At 35.5% G+C, this 18,184-nt stretch overlaps 1 protein-coding gene across 3 annotated transcripts in view; it reads right to left on the bottom strand.

Moving 5' to 3' along the window:
* Positions 1 to 18,184, bottom strand: part of LOC137826382 (BEACH domain-containing protein C2) — a 49,375-nt gene that overhangs the window by 26,828 nt on the left and 4,363 nt on the right. For all 3 annotated transcript variants that reach the window (XR_011083483.1, XM_068632329.1, XM_068632331.1), the window contains exons 3-11: positions 16,685 to 17,472; positions 13,926 to 14,606; positions 10,754 to 10,888; positions 6,779 to 6,883; positions 6,455 to 6,574; positions 5,497 to 5,573; positions 4,078 to 4,159; positions 3,040 to 3,342; positions 2,105 to 2,670 (exon numbers count right to left, since the gene is read on the bottom strand). Coding sequence is in view for 2 of the 3 variants with exons in the window: in XM_068632329.1 (XP_068488430.1) it covers positions 2,105 to 2,670; positions 3,040 to 3,342; positions 4,078 to 4,159; positions 5,497 to 5,573; positions 6,455 to 6,574; positions 6,779 to 6,883; positions 10,754 to 10,888; positions 13,926 to 14,606; positions 16,685 to 17,472 (2,857 nt within the window). In the remaining variant the exon portion in view is untranslated. The remainder of the gene's footprint in view (positions 1 to 2,104; positions 2,671 to 3,039; positions 3,343 to 4,077; positions 4,160 to 5,496; positions 5,574 to 6,454; positions 6,575 to 6,778; positions 6,884 to 10,753; positions 10,889 to 13,925; positions 14,607 to 16,684; positions 17,473 to 18,184) is intronic.

Genomic DNA, 18,184 nt, shown 5'->3' with positions numbered 1-18,184 from the left:
TCTCGGCGTGAGGGGGTGTGTTGGAGATCCCACATCGACTAGAGATTAGAGCCTTTCATTGTATATAACACCCCATGAACCGGTTTTATGGGGTTGAGTTAGGCTTAAAGTCCACTTTCTAATATGTTTCTATTGGTGATAATTTGATTTCTTGGAAGAGAAAAATGTAGAGCCATGGCCTCAGCTACTAGTGAGCTTATTTTCAAGCCTATCCTAGCAAATATTTGTTGGGCCTATCGTGCCACCCGCTATCGGGCCGCTATCGGACCACCCATAATATATAGTCCCACGCTCGAGTTGGCAGTCTCGGCGTGAGGGGGTGTGTTGGAGATCCCACATCGACTAGAGATTAGAGCCTTTCATTGTATATAACACCCCATGAACCGGTTTTATGGGGTTGAGTTAGGCTTAAAGTCCACTTTCTAATATGTTTCTATTGGTGATAATTTGATTTCTTGGAAGAGAAAAATGTAGAGCCATGGCCTCAGCTACTAGTGAGCTTATTTGGCTTAAACAGTTACTTAAAGAATTGCAATTTGGAGAGGTCACTCAAATGACACTCATATGTGATAATCATGTTGCTCTTCATATTAGCTCAAATCTCATCTTTCATGAGAGGACCAAACATATTGAGATTGATTGTCATTTCATTCGAGAAAAGATTGTATCTAGAGACATCAAGACTGAGTTTGTTAATTTGAATGATCAGATATTTCCACTAAATCTTTAGGGGGATCTAGAATTTATTATATTTCTAACAAGCTTGGTATATACGATTTATATGCACCAGCTTGAGGGGGATTGTTGAATGTAACAGACTTAGCCCATAGTTTCTGTTATTCTGGTATTATTTACATATATAAACAAACAACCCTATGTGTGCAAGGGAAATTAATCCCATATTTATTTTCTTTATTCTTAATACATAAAAATTCTAATACTTCATTTATAGTTTGAGGAACCATTGCTTTGGTTGTGGGTGCTTGATATTATCCTATAAGGGGAAAATGTTTTATTAGCAAACCAAAAAACAACAAACAAATAACTGGTTCTGAAATTTAGGAGAAAAACAGACAACTATAAAAACAGAGTAAAAACTCTATGAAGAACATGTGAAAAGAGGAGAAAAGGAGAGAAAAACAGATGAGGAAGAAAGAGAGGGGTAAATAACAAATAGAAGGAAGAAGAAGGAAAAACAGAAAAAATAACATGGTTTCAAGGTTTAGGTCATCGGAGCTGATGTCACCACAGTGGTTCAGACCGCTGAAGTAAATTACTGACATAGACAACTCCAAGAAGACTTGACAACAGAGAAGGCTCATTATTAATGCTTTCACAGCTTAGGACTTTCGCTCCGTGAAGAAGGTTCTTGTTCATAAAAGAGGGTTCATTCTCTCCCGTCCTCAACCTTTGGATTTAAAATTGAGCCAAACCCAAAATCATGTTTTTGAAAAACAAAAATTAAATTTGAAAACCAATATTCCACCACAGGCGCCACAATACACCATGGTGTTACGGCGGAAATGGTAGAAGACGCCATATCCTTTAAAATAGCAGATAGCGGTGACCGACAAAACTTCCATAACCACCATTTGATAACGCTGGCTAGGGTTGAAAATTTTGCAGTAGAAATAAACATATGGTTTATATTTTAATGAAGCCTAATTTGAACTAGGGGGAGCGTTGCAGATAATTCAGTTAGTGTTGTATGTTATTCAGGTAGTTAGTGGGTTGTTAACTAACTGTTTGTTATTATACTATAAATAGGAATGCTATATTGTGATAAATAGATGTGTGCGAACAATATTTCAAAGTCAGAACCCATATCTCTTGGTCTCTCTCTCCCCCTTTTTATTCTGTTTTGTTCAGTATGTTCTATAATAGATAAAGATAGACAAAAAATAATTGAGCAATAAAAATGTCACCTAGAAAATAAATTTAGAGTACAAGTGGTATATTCTAAATGACACCTACATATTTTATTATTAAAGTAGAGAGAGTATATAAGTGTTCTAACAGTTCAATGGCCATTGATCATTTATGGATAAAAAAATGAACTATGTATATGTATATATATATGTCAAGATTGAATAGGTTATTTTACCTCCACAAAAGTGCTGACCGTGGTTTTCTTCCTTCAGATCCTGAATCCTCAAAACTTGTATTTCTCATCAGCATATGATCTTCACCATCATCATCTTCTCTCATCGATAGAAGAACCATTCGAAGCATGCACAAAAATGGCTGGTCACTGTCCAGTAGCTGGTACAATGCAGACATCCCTCCCATTCCTGTACCCGACCCTCCACCTATACCAAGACCACCACCAAGCCCAGACTCGTCCAGCAATAAGGCTTGGAGCATTGCCACAGACTTTTTCACCAAGGGAAGCTCAATCCACTTTCCATTTGCATCTTTCTCTAGAGCAGACTTCCAAAAATCCCATCCACTCCCACCACCCTCAAACAGGGCTGGATTTGGAGAAAGGTTGACACCATACCACAAACGGCTCCTGTATTTCCAGCCATCCGCTAAATCCTTAGCACAGGACCCATATGACACAAAAGCACAAGAAACAGATTCATAGGGCTCAGCTGCTGCAGCTGCAGCAAGCCTTTCCATCACTGACGATGGGATCTGGCCACTTCTGTCGGCCATTGATGAAAGCACCTAAAATTATCTTGAAAGCATTAGTTTCACCAATACAAAAATAAATGAGAACGAGAACTACACAATTCAAAGTAACATGAATGCTAATAAAAGGAATTGTAATGCGAATAAAAAAAATATTCAATCCATATTTTCTTAAATCAGAAGAATGCGCAATGCAGTTAGAGATAAGAAAACAGAAAAGGAATTAAAAGAATAATACTCTGATTTATATTATAAAAATATTTAGAGAAAATGACAGTCACATCACCAAGGAATGGAATTTGTAAGAATAACAGAAACAGTATTGTAGATCTACAAAATAAAAACTAGACATCAATATTTATTTCTAACATGCATAGATGTGCAGTTAAATTACTGTATGCATACATCTAGAGGGACTGCCCCAGAGTCACTAGTTTCTAATGATTCTTCAATAGTCGACAATGACATTGGGCGACTATTGATTTGATACTCAGCAGAAATTGGAGAAGGTGAAGCATCTGCAGCACGTGTAGAAGAGGAATGTTTGCTTTGTACTCGTAAATGATCTTCAACAAGCATAAGTATCACAATGGCATTCTCCACTAAAGCCACAGACAACTGAGCAGCATTATCAGCTTCAGTCTTAGCTTCTCTTGGTGACAAACCCCCAGCTGCAACACCAGCTGCGGCCGCAGCAATAATTTGAGTCTGCATTAAGTAAAAGATGTATGTAGTAATTATTGATGTTTTGCCATCCACACCTCAGCAAAAACAAGAAGTTTTGAGCAGTTAGGAGTTAGTTACCATCTCAGCAAAAGTTAGTTAAGAATAAGAGAGGTTTGTATAAATACATTTTGGGTCTAGAGAAAGGGCAAGAAAAATGTATGTTGGGAGGAGACTGGTCCTCGAAGGACCAGAGTTCTTGTATCTGTAACAGCATATATAGCAGGAAATATACAATGTTTGTCTTTCATATCTCTGTAAACTTCATCTTTCTTAAGTTTCTAATCCAGTTTATATATCTTAGAGAAACAGATGTGATATTTTTTATTACTTTTATTCTGTATAAATCTGAATACAAAGGGAGGCTTTATAGAAGCTACCCTTGAAAGCAAAAAGACCAAAAAACCCAAAAATTGATTCACCAAAAGGGACAGCTGGAAATAACAGACCAGACCAGAAAGAGAGAAGATGTAACCGAAAGATACAAAAAGAAAAGAATATCTCTTATTTTTTTATTCTAAGATATTCTAATACATGGGGATTTAATATCAATTTGTGTTTATACATGAGAGGGATTTGTTTATTAAGTGTGCATTACACATTTAAAACGTTAAATAACTGGAGGAAAAAGAATACAAGAATGAATGACATTATCAAGCAAGGCATTTAATGTACAAAACTCTTCATAGGAAAATAAAAAAGAATAGAAAAAAAATGTACCTGAACCTGCAATTCCCTAGCAGCAAAATCCAGCAAGCCTCCCAGAAGTTTCCTCTTAAAAATAGGTAATGCTTCTTCACGTCTTCAAGACAGAAATTAACCCAGACATGAATGATTATATAAATGACATGAAACAAGTAACTGTTGTCAACTGCCACTTTAAACAGTCAATCAAAACTAGGGAGTAATATGGTAGTATAGCAGGAGATTGTAAAACTCCTCAAAAGCCTTCATAACGTTTTCTACAAACCAAAATCATCACTTTAAACATCAGTTTCTTTGACCATGTTTCTGACATGATTGTCTCTCTTTCAATTCCTAGTCAACTGATGTCAAATCTATATCCCTATTGCTTCATCATATTTCATCATCAATCGTTAGCAACTTTTATTCAAATTTAGAATTTACCTGGTAACAAACACCAGTGGAACATAAACTTTTTTTTAAGGTTCAGTATATTTTTCTTTAGCTACTACCTTCACTTCACAGCATAATACTTCCTATGTTCGAAACTTATCTGCCAGTGAATTTCGGTTTGTTTCAAAATGATGCTTTAGAAAGCATTAGTTATTTGTTAGTTTCTCGCTCACCTAAATGCTCATAATTTACAACTAACTCTAACTTATTTAATAAGTGCTTATTTAAACACGATTATTTTGTCATAGTAATTAATGTATGATTTTCTTAAGATGTGTGGAGTTTTTGGGTATCCTATTCCAAATCATGCCCTTCAAGAAAATATGAGCCAGTACCATTTATAATTGAAGCATGGTGACATGATAGTTTCCAAACATAATACTTCACAAAGAAGTTATACAAAAGAAGTATCTTCTAAATTTGTGCTGATGTCATAAGTGTGCTGTCAAGGACCAACTCTACTAAAACCATAAACTGTAAGGTAAAAACTTGTGATTGGCTGTATGTAACCACTGGGGAAAATCCAAAACCACGTTGATTGGGATGCTAGAGTGACTGAATACTATATATAAATGGGAGGCAACTCTCACCCTATGAACTACCTTTAAAAGGGTTGAGTTAAATCTAAACCCAAAAATTTAAGAATATCTAACACCCACTCATCCAAGAGCCATTTGGGCTTGTGCACAGACAAAGCAGGTTCACACTGCATTGTGCTTAAATTTGTTTAATTAGAATGGGAAGAGGATTGAAGTCCTAAAAATTTGGTTAAAAGGCTCTTATGCCACGTCAATTACCAACTCCCTTAAATACATATAGCCTAATGAATGGTTTTATATTGAATATATGTTTTCATATTAACAAATTTAGCTGGAAAACAATGCCAAACAGCATCAAAATAAAATGAAATGGAATAAAACTCTATTTCAGTAACAGTCAAATGACATTACAGAAGAACTTGAGAAGTAAACACTTGAGCTCATAATGGATGCATAAACTTACCTTCCTCGTTGTTCTCCTGTGCTAGATCCACCAATGATAGAAAGCCATTCTGCACAATGAATTGTTGCTTCAATATCCTGGACAAAACGAACAGCACTGAGCAGTATGAATTACTCTGAAAAAACGAAATCATGCAAGCAAACAAATACATATAGTAAAAGAAAAATTCCAGATGACTGATATTATGTGATGACTAAGGCTGTGCCTGGTGATCCATTTGGAGCCTTGTAATGGAAGATCCCACTTTCCAATGTACGAAACATAGAAGGAAGGGAGGAGATGGCTTGGCATTTAGTTGAACCCAATACTTTTCCAAACACACTAGTAAGTCCCACTATATTGAAATTCCAGGTCAAGGACAAAGTTTACTTCCAAGGGATGACTACAATTATGTGATAACTAAATAAAATATTAGCAGTCTTGCAATGAAATTTCAATACTTCATAGATAATCCATTGCTCAAATAGAGCTGATTTAGAGAACATCCAAAAGATTCGCACTATATCACCAGGACAAGAAATGTGCTATCAAATAGGAGCTCTGAAACATTTTCAACCTCTAACCTCCAGTATTCATTTGGCTTTCTGTTTGGAAGAAATTATCCCCCGCTTGTATTTTCTCTTGACTTGACAAAATTTCTTCCTTTACCATGAAGGTAAAAAGAAAAGGAAGTAAGCAGTAGTTTGTATATCTAAAAACCCAAATAAGCCTCTTGGAATCAAAAAGGATTTACACATCCATTGCAACCTCAAGAAATGTCTAATATTTGATGTTCAAAATTTATATGGCCAGCCAATGAAATAAAAAACTAATGAAGATACACAAAACACTTAAACATGCCGTCCCACAAGGATGCTGTCAACAGAAACATACTGAAAGAGAAAATTGGGCAACAGTTGGCAGTAACATCAATTAGGCAGAGACATGAAAGAAGTGAACAATTCTAACAAATATGAACCTTCCATCCATCCTTTTGGCGCATTGAGTGCTCTAGCATGATACTCAGGAAATTATGGATAAGGTCTTCTATGTCTCCATCTCCAATGGTCGTTGAATCGGATAATTTACCAGGACCCACCTGTCAAACAGATGTGCACAATTTGAACAGTTAAAGAATCTTCCCAACAACCATACAAATATGTGTTTTACACAAGAAGATGGCATGAATTTATTGTGCTTGTATCAAAAAATATTAGAGAGAAATGAAGACAAATAATAAACAAGGAGAGAAAGAGAAAGAGAAAGTGAGGATAAAAACGTTGGTTTTTATCAATATTATTACCTCGTAGTTCGAGATCAAGATTTCCAGAATCCACTGGGGCCATTCTTCCATGCTTATCAGACTGCTTCTATTTTCAGGATGACTGCAAGCCAAAAATAGAAGATCCTGAAATCATACACAAACAAACATCTTAAAACTAGTTGGTATTAAAATGGTGTCAAGTCGGAATATGTCCATAAGTGGAAGTCGTACTTCCTTTGAAAAGCTCCATAGATAATTTTCATTATACATGTGGAATATACAAGAACCTTAACTCGGGGAAAAAGTTCTTAAGCCATTAAAGAAGAATTATAATTAGGCATGGAATACTACTTGGAGTGCTTGTCCTATATATACACTAAATCAAAAACTTAAGAAAGTCAAAATCCGAATAGGAATGTGGAATAAAACAGTGTTTGGTAATGTACATGAAAGGGGAGGAATTGACTCCCCAAAAGGTAAAAGGTTTAAAAGTGGAAATTGATAAGAAAAAGAATATGAGGAAAGCACTAATTGAACAAGAGAATGATGTTTTACTTCTGTTAATAGAATTTCTTTTCTCAAGCATGATTCAAGACTAATCTCTAGACAAATTAGAAATGGAAGAGCATATGGTGGAGCATTTAAGAATATTTTGTGTCTAATGACAGTTTCGATTCCTTCCAGTCTTATTATTAATGAGGTGATTCATAAGATAGTTGTTGGAGATCTCACATGGACTAGAGATAACAAATTTTCATAGTATATAAATGGGTGCAAACCTCACCTTAGAAGTTGGTTTTGTAAGGTTAAGTTAGGCTTAAAGTCCATTTCTTAAGATGATATAAGAGTCATTTAGAATCTATCTTAGCAAGAGTTTCTTGGGCCTATCGTGTCACTCACTATCAGATCACCTATAAATATATAGTCTCACACACGAGTTAGAGGGTCCCAGCTATAGGGGGTTGTGTTGGAGATCCTATATCAATTAAAGATAAAGACTTTTCATAGCATATAAGTAGGTGCAAACTTCACCTTATGAGCCGATTTTATAAGGTTGAGTTAGGCTTAAAGTACACTCCTTAATATGGTATCACAGTCATTTAGAGTCTGTCCTAGCGAGACTTTTTTGGGCCTATTGTGTCACCCGCTATCAGTCCGCTATTAGACCACCCATATATATAGTCTCACACACAAGTTAGAAATAAGAACTTTTCATAGTATATAAAAAAGTGTAAACCTCACCTTACAAGCCGGTTTTGTAAGGTTGAGTTAATCTTAAAGTCCATTTCTTATGAACAGTGAATTCAACTGATAACATGATACTAATTCAAATGCCTTCTTTGTCTAAGGTCAAGGAAGCTATGTTATATCTTTGCCCAAGAAGTTTACTGGCCTAATGGGTTTATGGTATCTTTAATCATATTGAGATATAATCCAACCTATTGCATAATTAGGAGATAATTATTCCATAATTAAGTACATATTTCATTCTCTATTTATTAGGACAGATTTGATATCTTTTAGTGATTTGTACAGCTTTAATTACCTATTATTTCTTTCCTTAATTAGGTTGCAAATAGTCTATAAATTGAGACTGTAATCACATTTGTAAATACATCTCAGAAATATATTTCATTCTTTCAACTCAACCTCATATATAAAATGTTGTCTAGTAGTTCTTTGAAAAAGGTGGAAGTTGCCTAATTGTGAGTCAAATCATTGATTCCTAAGGAACCTAGTGCTGATGAGATTGGTAATTAAAGACCTATTGCACTAGCAAACTTTAAATACAAAACCATTTTAGAGATTATAACAGATGGTTTGTCATGATAACTGATAGACTGATTTCTTCTCAACAAAGAGGATTCATGCAGGGAAGAAGTATCCTGGATTGTACAGGAACAGTGTCTGAAGCATATAATTTACTGGAAAACCTTCTGCAGGAAATATTGCCACAAAATTTTATATAAAAAAGGCTTTTGACACACTTGATTGGAATTTTCATATTTCTGTACTAAAAGCTTTTGGTTTTGCAGAAAAGTTCTGCACGTCGATATATATGCTTCTGAATTATGCTAAGTTTTTTGTCTTAGTGAATAGAAAGCCAAGTGGATTCTTTAATTGTAATGGGGTGTGAGGCAAGAAGATCCTTTATCACCTTTGCTGTTTTGTCTGGCAGAGGAAGTTACAAGTAGAAGCATCATTTTGCTTTATTTAGATAGAAAATTATTAATGGCTGCTGGACCAAAGCAGATTGATTTTCCCACACAGGAAAAAAAAAAATATGCTTATGACGTTATATTTTTTGCAGGTGTACCACGAAAAACCTGATAACCATTATGGTTGATTTACATAGATATGGAAAAATCTTGGATCAGACAATGAATAATAGCAAATCTAAGTTCTATGTTTGAGAAGTTTCATCTATACCATGTTTCTCACAAGAACTACTGCCTTTTGTATACCTTGGTGTACCTTTTATATAATCTGATGCCAATTGCTTACATAATTAAGGAAAAACTAGCCGAATAGAAAGGTTTTTTACTCCCTTAAAGGGGCAGGGTTATGCTGATCAAGTCTATGATACAATACATGATTTTCTTCAGTTTTCAAATACATAGATGACTTAAAACATTGTGGAAAACAATTGAGAGCTGGTTTAGAATTTTTATTTGGACAAGTGAAATTACATTGGTTATAGCAACTTCTGTAGCATGGATATTGTTTGTAAGCATTGCAAGGAAGAAGGACTGAGATTAAGTTCTATAGAAGATATTAATGAAGCATCTATGTTAAAAATGGTTTGGAGTAAACGAAATGGAAATCTAAAACGGAAAATGTTCTTGCAGCTTGTCTGTTCAGGCCATCTGTTTCGATAGTTTCTTTTGTATACTCTTCTATTCAGGTAGATTAGAAAAACAACTTTTATTTGGTAAAGGAAAATACAACGTGGCAAATTGGAAATGAAAAATCAGTTAATTTTTGGACTGATAAATGGTTAAATGAAACCAGTAGCTGATTTAAGGAATTCTGACAGACTTGTTCAATCATTTCTAAAAGCTAAGGTTTCAGATTTCATAAGTAATAATACTTGGCAGATTCCAGCTGAAATTCCCGCCAATATTGCACATCAAATACAATGCAGTACTAGGGATGCTTGTTCATTAATCAAAGATGGATGTTTTATGGGGGAAAATATTTGGAATAAAGTTGTTCCACCGTCAAAATCTTCCACTATGTGAAGGCTCATTCACTACTGACAATTTGATCCCTTACAACCTCCCAAATCACTGATCTTAAAAAGTGGACTTTAAGTGTAATCTAACCTCACAAAACCGACCTCTAAGGTGAGGTTTACACCCAACTATATTCTATAATTAGGTCATATCTCTATTGTGAGATCTCCAACACCCTCTAGCCCTTCTACTAACAAACTATAATAACTGTCCAAACAAAATCCCAACCTCCCAAGAGTTGAAGATTGATACAGGCAGATATTCCAAGAAAATGAGAGCAATAATGACAAAGCTAGAGAAAATATGTTACAGAGAAAGTTTTCTCTTAACTGAGACCAATTGCAAAATAAAGCTACAGCTATCTTTCCAGATGATAACAAATCAAACAGTCAAATCCCTCAAAACTAAATCTAAATGTAGCAAATAACAGAAGTACTATAAACTAAGGGGGGAAAACTGCTACTAATCATGGTTGAAAAAAAAAATTAGGCTTTAACAACCACTCTCATCTTTTATTGTAGTTTTGTACCAAGCCTAGGTCAATAAATGTTTGCATTCCAGCATTATCTTTTGAATCATAAAGTAGCAGCGAGCTTAAGCCCCAAAAAATATCTATAAAATGCCAGAAACTGAAATGCATGAACTAAGCAGTACATTATGTACAAGTGAGCTGTATTGAGAATTTCATCACATACAATACACATGAAACAGCAAACACCTCATAAATCATATAAAACACACTATATAAACAACAGATGCATGACTGTTAAGCTAATACCTGTAGTGCTCTGCTCTGTAAAGGCCTAGGTGCAAATGGAAGAGAACGCAAAAGCACCAACAGAAGTTGTGAATGCTCAAAGCGATGACCATAATCATAGAAATTTAGCCCATCCTCTGAAGAAGAGGCATTTATCTGACAGGGAGAGAAAACAAAGAAAAATGAAAACATCAGCTAATGAGGATAGTATTACCAATTTAGTAACCTGATCACCTAATGACATTTTTAAACATACTTCTCGAATAAGCATTCAAAGAGATTTCAAGGCTTCTATGTTTTTTCTTTCATTTGCATTGGGTCATGGTTAATAAGAGGAAATTGTACACTAATATTAGCAAATATCCTTCTCCCTTCAACTAGTAAGTTTCCTTTCTTAGAAAAAGAAAACATTTAGTTAGTGCGTAGTTAAAAATTCCCCCTAACAAAAGATCAAGTATTGAGAAATTAATTCAAGAAACTGGAATGGGCAATATCACAAAATATGGGAATCAAAATTTGTAGACAAAAATGTGAAACAGAGTAGTCGATAGAATTTGAATTCGAACAAATGCATGAATCACTAAAACAACATTATGAAAGTAACAATAGATTCCATTAATACAAAACTATGATATATGATGAGTCAACCTCTTTGGTACTTCACATATACATAGAATATACAATAACTCAATGATAATGCTTCACCTCGAATGTTATGGCTAAACACCAAAGACAAAGAAGACAAGTAAAAATCAAAGAAGAAAGATGATGATAATTGAGGTTGATATAGTGAGGAAATGAGTTTCGAGTAAAGCGAATACCTTTTCACATAGAAATTAGTCAATCACTATTAGGCCGGCACAGATCCAGTAAAAAGATGGCACCTAGAAAGTATGGCACAGCCACTACTATGTTGTCACAAGCCAATGCATGGACTAGTGTGGAAATGTTAATAAGGCATTTGCGACATTGATATGTTTGAAGAGGTTGCATAGTTGGTAGCAACTATTCTAGATCATCTTGATGCACCACAAGGTCATCTTGAGAAAGGGATGAAAGTGGAACAAGAGCAAGGGATCCAAGACTGACCCCTAAGATATATCAAAGGAGAATGAGCAGACTCAAAAAATGAGATCAGCAGAAATAAAACACCATTGATAACCTCATTTTGTTAAGGGGAGGAGACATGCTTATTTAAGACAGAGGAAGGAATGCAATTGATGTGTTAGCAATTTGATAAAATAACATAGCTCCAAAAACATAGGGGAACATTGCCATGTAGGAGAAAAGAACGAGTGGGGGTCTCAACTAGATATTTATTCTTGTGCTCCACCACCTCATTGTGTTAAGGGGTGTAGCACATGATGTTTAAAGAAGAATGACCTTCAATGCCATCATAAAGTACTAAATGAGATATATACTACCTCATCAGTGCGGAGAGACCATATAGGGATACCAAAGTGGATTTAATTTCATGATAAAATTCCTCAAGTAAATAAAATATTTCAAACCTGCTTTTCATCAAACATAAATTGCACACATTGCGAAAAATCACCAGTAAATGTGAAAATATTTAAAACCAGACAGAGTAACAACATGAGAAAGACCACAGACATCTAAATGAACTAAGGAAAATGGGAACATGGCCATTTTGTTGACTCAATTAAGAAATGAATAACAAATGTGTTTTTAACCGACAAGACTCACAATGAAGAATCGACAATCTGGATAGACTGGGTACAAATTTCTAAAACTTAAATAAACCCCAAAATGCCCCATGTATACCAACAAAGAAATTGAGGTAAAGCATGATTACAACAAAGAGATGATAAAGGCCGTGAGACTCACATTTTATGCCAACTATTTGTCCCAAAGTTCATTCGTGTAAGGTAAGAAAAATTAGTGAATGTAAATACTAAGTCATGGGATTAGCTGAGAGATGAATGAAAGGTAACATAACAATTATGTACATATAGAATAACCTCAAGAATTGAGGAGGGAAAGAGATGCCATTACAATTGTGGGATCTCCAACACTGCACATTAGGGTTTCTCGTGCTGACAACCTCCCTCGTTTTCGGATGGGTCTCGCACCGCCTCACAACCTCCTTCTTTTCCGGATGGGTCTTGCGCCTTGTGTCGCTGCACACATTAAGGTTTATCTCATCCTTTTTCACCATCTCCGTTCAGCGCTAGCATCCCATGGTGCAAAATGCAGCCGCCATGAGAAACCTATTTCACCACGAACATGTTTGTGGCGGCAAGTTGTAAATCCGCCACCGTGGCGTTGCCATAACCGGATTTCGATAACACTGGTTGGAATATTTAGATCATAGGTAAAAAATCCTTTGCATTTTGAAGTTTTTTAATGTACAGTCTAGATCTTCCACGGTTACTAGAGTTAAGCAAGTTTATTGGGTCATGCCTAGAGTTATTTGATTCAAGTTTAATGTTAATGGTGGTGCTAGAGGCTGTCCTGGACATGCTGCATGTGATGGTATCTTCAGAGGTAGTCGGGGGTTGTTTGTTGGAGAGTTTAAGCCTATTTGGGCATTAAAACCTCCATTATGTTGAGTTGATGGTTGCCATTTTTGCTATTGAGATATCTAAAGAGAAAAACTATACACACATTTGGTTTGAATGTCACTCTTCTTTGGTCTACCATGCTTTCCAAAACTCTAGTGTTGTTCCTTGGAAGTTAAAGGCTCGCTAGCAGAGGCTCTTACTACCTACAAGACTATGGAGTTTAGATGTGTTGATGTCTTTGCTAATCTTGATATTGCTAATAGACTTGAGTTTTTATGGTATGATCTTTTTACCTTCAAATAAAGTTTGATTTAATCAAAAATCGTTCAAGCTCCCTGAGTTTAGGTATTGTTAGTGACTTGGAAGTTGTTTTTCTCTTGCATGAGTTTTAATTTGGTCCCCTCATGCTTTTTGTATCTTTTTGTTTTTCCTTTTTATGGAGTTTTCATGTGGTGACATGTGATTAGAGTTTTAAGATGCCAACCTAATTGGGATGTTAAAATTTCATTGTAATGCCAAACATGCTTTTATAAATAAAAAATGGACTTATACTGAATAAAGCATGGTAAAGACATGGAAGATGGAACTTTTATAAAAAAATATTAAAATGAAAAGATATTTGCCATATTTGCAGTATAGGAATATGGAATGGAGGAAGGTAGCCATACCGAGGCAGCCAACAAAGATGTGTAAACATTGTTAGTCATTAGCCTGTTGGGTGCTGCTTGAAAAGCCTTTTGTAAAGCAAAAAGTAGAAGAGAGACCTTGTCTTCAAACATAGTACCACCTTTGTCATGGAGTCCAACACCCAAAAGATTGCTTGTTGTATCAGGACCTGCCCAGGAACCAATTCTCAGATGTCCTGAAGCTACTAATGCACCTAAGAGACCTATGATCCCAACAACAATCCCATCACTTTTATCGACATTGTAAACATTTTTTCTAGCACTGTCTGCACTAATGGATAGACTTATGCCTCCCAAATTCTTGACAGAAGGAGTTTCAGAGGCAAATAGAGGAGTAATAGGATCTGAGTTATTGCCACTATCAACAGAAAGGGAAGCATGGTCATTGTCCTGTAAGATGTTTTCACTTTTCTCCTTCAATCCTTCATCCTCTTGACTTCCTTTCGTCATTTCATTACCACCATCAATCTTAGTTTTTTGAAGTTCAGTATTCGTTGAACATGAATCCAGGACACCATTATCTCCAGCTTTAGCTTCCCTCTGGAGAAGAACAAGAAGAGTTTCTACGCCACCACATGCCAGGAATTCTTCCGCAAATGTGTGAGCTCTAGATGCATTTGGCTGGACAACCAATCTGTATAAAAGATGCAACACCCTAGCAACCTGAAATTGAAGAAATAATAAATTAGTTTTATAAAATTCAAATAAAAGAATCAAACCAAAGCATTATATTATGTGTAACACTCAAGATTTTACAAACTTAAAAAAACACTTAACATGAGATCCAGAACATGAAGATTACATGCATTAAATATATTGCAATCTAACACAACATACTGCAAAATATAACCTATTAGTAACCTGGAAACTACTACAGATACAGAAGTTGTAGAGTTAACCTAGTTAGGCAAGCAACTTGTATAGTGATGCCATAGCATTTTCTCCTTTGATTAAAAAAGAGAACTGCTACAGATTTCAGCTAGCTAGGTGTTTCACAACTGCTGTGCCTTACTGTGCCATATAAAATGCAGCCCAACACATGGCTTTCACAAGTGTGGGGTTAGAACTGAAATAGAGGAGCATGACCTTATTATCATGCATGCAGAGACTGATATCATGACTAGATCCTGAACCACCATCACCAAGTCAGTGCCGTCAACTAGAAGCCAGGTTGCCATAGCAGTACCACCCCATGATGGGATTGCCGAAGTTGAACAAAATGTCATTAGACTTCAATGGCATTGTAAGTTTCACGTTGCAGATTATGACAGCCACCTCTCCATGTGGCCATGGCCGAAAAAGCAGTTTAGGCACTGTTTTTTTCAAAACAAATCTAGGAGTTTTGGTCCAAGAGAAAGACACTTGCAAGCAGTAAATAGAATTATTCAGTGCTTAAAAGCCTCTCCAAGGAAAGGATTGCTATTCAAAAAAGGGGGAAACTTATTCATGAAAATATATACTGATGCTGACTATGCAGGATCAATTGTTGATAGGAGACCCACCACAGGCTATTGCATGTTCTTGGGTGAAAATCTGGTGACATGGAGGAGAAAGAAACAAAATGTAGTTGCAAGATCAAGTTGAGAAGCAGAATTTAGAGCCATGGCTCAAGGGGTTTGTGAACTATTATGGATGAAGATCATACTCGATGATCTCAAAATAAAATATGAAGCTCCTATGGGTTTGGTGTGTGATAATAAGCCTGTCATTAGTATTGTACACAATCCAGTTCAACATGACCGAACAAAGCACGTAGAGATAGACCGACATTTCATTAAGGAGAAGGTGGATAATGGTCTTATAGCCACCGAGTACATCCCTTCAAGACTCCAATTGGTTGATATGTTTACTAAGGGACTTCCCACAAAACAATTCAAAGATCTTACTTGCAAGTTGGGAATGATAGATATTCACCAACTTGAGGGGAGGTGTTGCATAATCAGGAGAATTATTTTGTAATTAAGTGCAGATTTCATTCTCTATTTATTAGGAGAGATTTGTTAGTGATTTTATTTTATTTTATTTGTACAGCTTTAATCACCTATTATTTCTTGCTTTTATTACCTATTATTTCTTTCTTTAATTTGGTTGTAAACAGTCTATAAATTGGGACTGTAATCACATTTGTAAAACATCTCAAAAATATATTTCATCTATTTCTTTCAACTGTTTTAGATACATGTTATTAGTTTTTCCTATTTATTACATTCAACAATTTTTGTTGTATATTATGTATATATATATATATGTATGTATCTGTTAGTGTAACGTCAACATCAATTGCCATAATATTGGCTTGTCACCAAAATGTTGCCAAGTCACAAGGGAACAGAGTACTGCATGGGAAAGAGTCTCTGGCTGAAAGGAACTAAATGATAACGCCCATTTGTATCATAAAACAAAAAGAAAGGTGTTTTTTATATAATATTGGAAAAACATGAAATACACTACCAAACCCCTGAAATAAGTACCTACCACTTAAAAAAAACTGCATTCTAAAAGATAAACTTTTAATGATAAAAAAAACTCAGTTGATAACATCAAACAAGCAATCGTGCCACTGGAAGCCATATAAGAAAGAAAGAACCACAGAAAAGTATATTGTGAAATTCTATTCTAGCAAATGCATTTAATAGCATTAACTGCACCCATATGCCTATGTGTCATTGTAGTGTCCTGTCTGACAATCCCTTCTTATTGCCCACACCAAAAAGAAGAGCACTTAAATGTTACTGCTTTACCTGGTTAGGTTGTGGACAGTCAACCATGAATCCAAGTAAACATCGGACATCATTTGAGGCCAACGAAGGAGATGCTGCCACTATGAGAAGTTCAACTACCACCAAGAGTTCATCAACCAAAGCATTGATTTCACCTACTGGACGTGTAGCCCCAGTAAGGGAAACAGTATTTAAAGAATCAATTTCAGGAACAGTCCAATAACATCTTCTGCAGCCATCAAGAAGCATCTGAATGGCATTAGCATCTCGCATTACCATTGACTCAGTGAAAACCATATCTGCAAGAGATGATAGAAGCTTCTTTTGTATACCATAACTACACAAACTCCAAATTTTTAAATCTAACAGTAGTGTAGTGAAGAGCTGCACTTTAAGTGCATGGTTGATCTTCTGAGATTGACAAAGGGATACAACAGCAGCAACAAGTTCCTCATCTCTTACACCATCATGCTTTCTAACATCAAGTGAAGATAGAGTTTGGAGAAGATAATTTAAAATTTTTGATAGAACCTCTGGTCCTCTTCCACGAGCCAATTCTTCATTGTTCCTTGGATGTTGAAGAGCAGTGGATATAATTCTAAATATTGAGGCAGCCAGAGATGTGGTGGCTGAAGACAAAGGTGGACTCCCTTGCTGAGGTTCCAGAGTATTTTCATGTAAATTGCTTATAGTCAAAGGAAGCAAAGACAAGGGACCACCATAAGACAATGCCCACAAAGCATCCACAGGTCGCATTCGTGTAGCAACATGGACTTGCCCAAGAACCTCAGCTGGACGTCGAAGAGTTCCTGAATCATTATAAAGGAACCATAAGAAGACTAGAAAACAATACAGAAAATTTTATATTGCAATGACAGTAGATATATCTTAAAAAACTTAGGATGAAAGCTTTAAATACAGAAATGAAATTATTATTAAAAATCATTTTTCCCAAGACCAACGCATTAGTGATCTAACAAAAGACTATACAAAAGTGTTTTTATACAACTAGTAGTATCTACATAATTTGAAATTTTCTACTACTTACATGTCTGTAAACGTAGCAAATAAAAAAATATTTATAACAATGTCATGAGAAGGAATATACAAAATGTTTGCAGACAAGAAATGTTTCTATGATATATATGTATGTATGCATGCGTGAGTTTGTGGAAGCAAACGAACTATTCACAAACAGTTATTCTCAAACACGTAAAGCTGAGAGTTGGCTCATTTAAATAATCGAGCTCAATTTCAAAATTGAGTTTGTTTGTTTAATTAAGAACAAATTTAATCAACCATTCAATGAATTGAGTTTGAACAGTCCACAAATAGCTCAACTCATTTACACCACTAATTGTGGTCACCTGGGCACACCTTAGTTGCGACCTCTGAAGAAGATGCCTTAGTTGCAGCCTTGAAGGTGGTGTTTAGTGCCATATTGACTGAAGGTATGTCTTGGATAAAGCTTGGAAGTTCTTACCTTACAAACCAGTTTTATGTGGTTGGGTTAGATCCCAA

This window comes from Phaseolus vulgaris, chromosome 8 (assembly GCF_000499845.2).
Source record: "Phaseolus vulgaris cultivar G19833 chromosome 8, P. vulgaris v2.0, whole genome shotgun sequence".
Classification (NCBI taxonomy): Eukaryota; Viridiplantae; Streptophyta; class Magnoliopsida; order Fabales; family Fabaceae; genus Phaseolus; species Phaseolus vulgaris.
The sequence above is the reverse complement of the archived record's forward strand: the minus strand, read 5'-3'. Positions and strand labels throughout refer to the sequence as shown.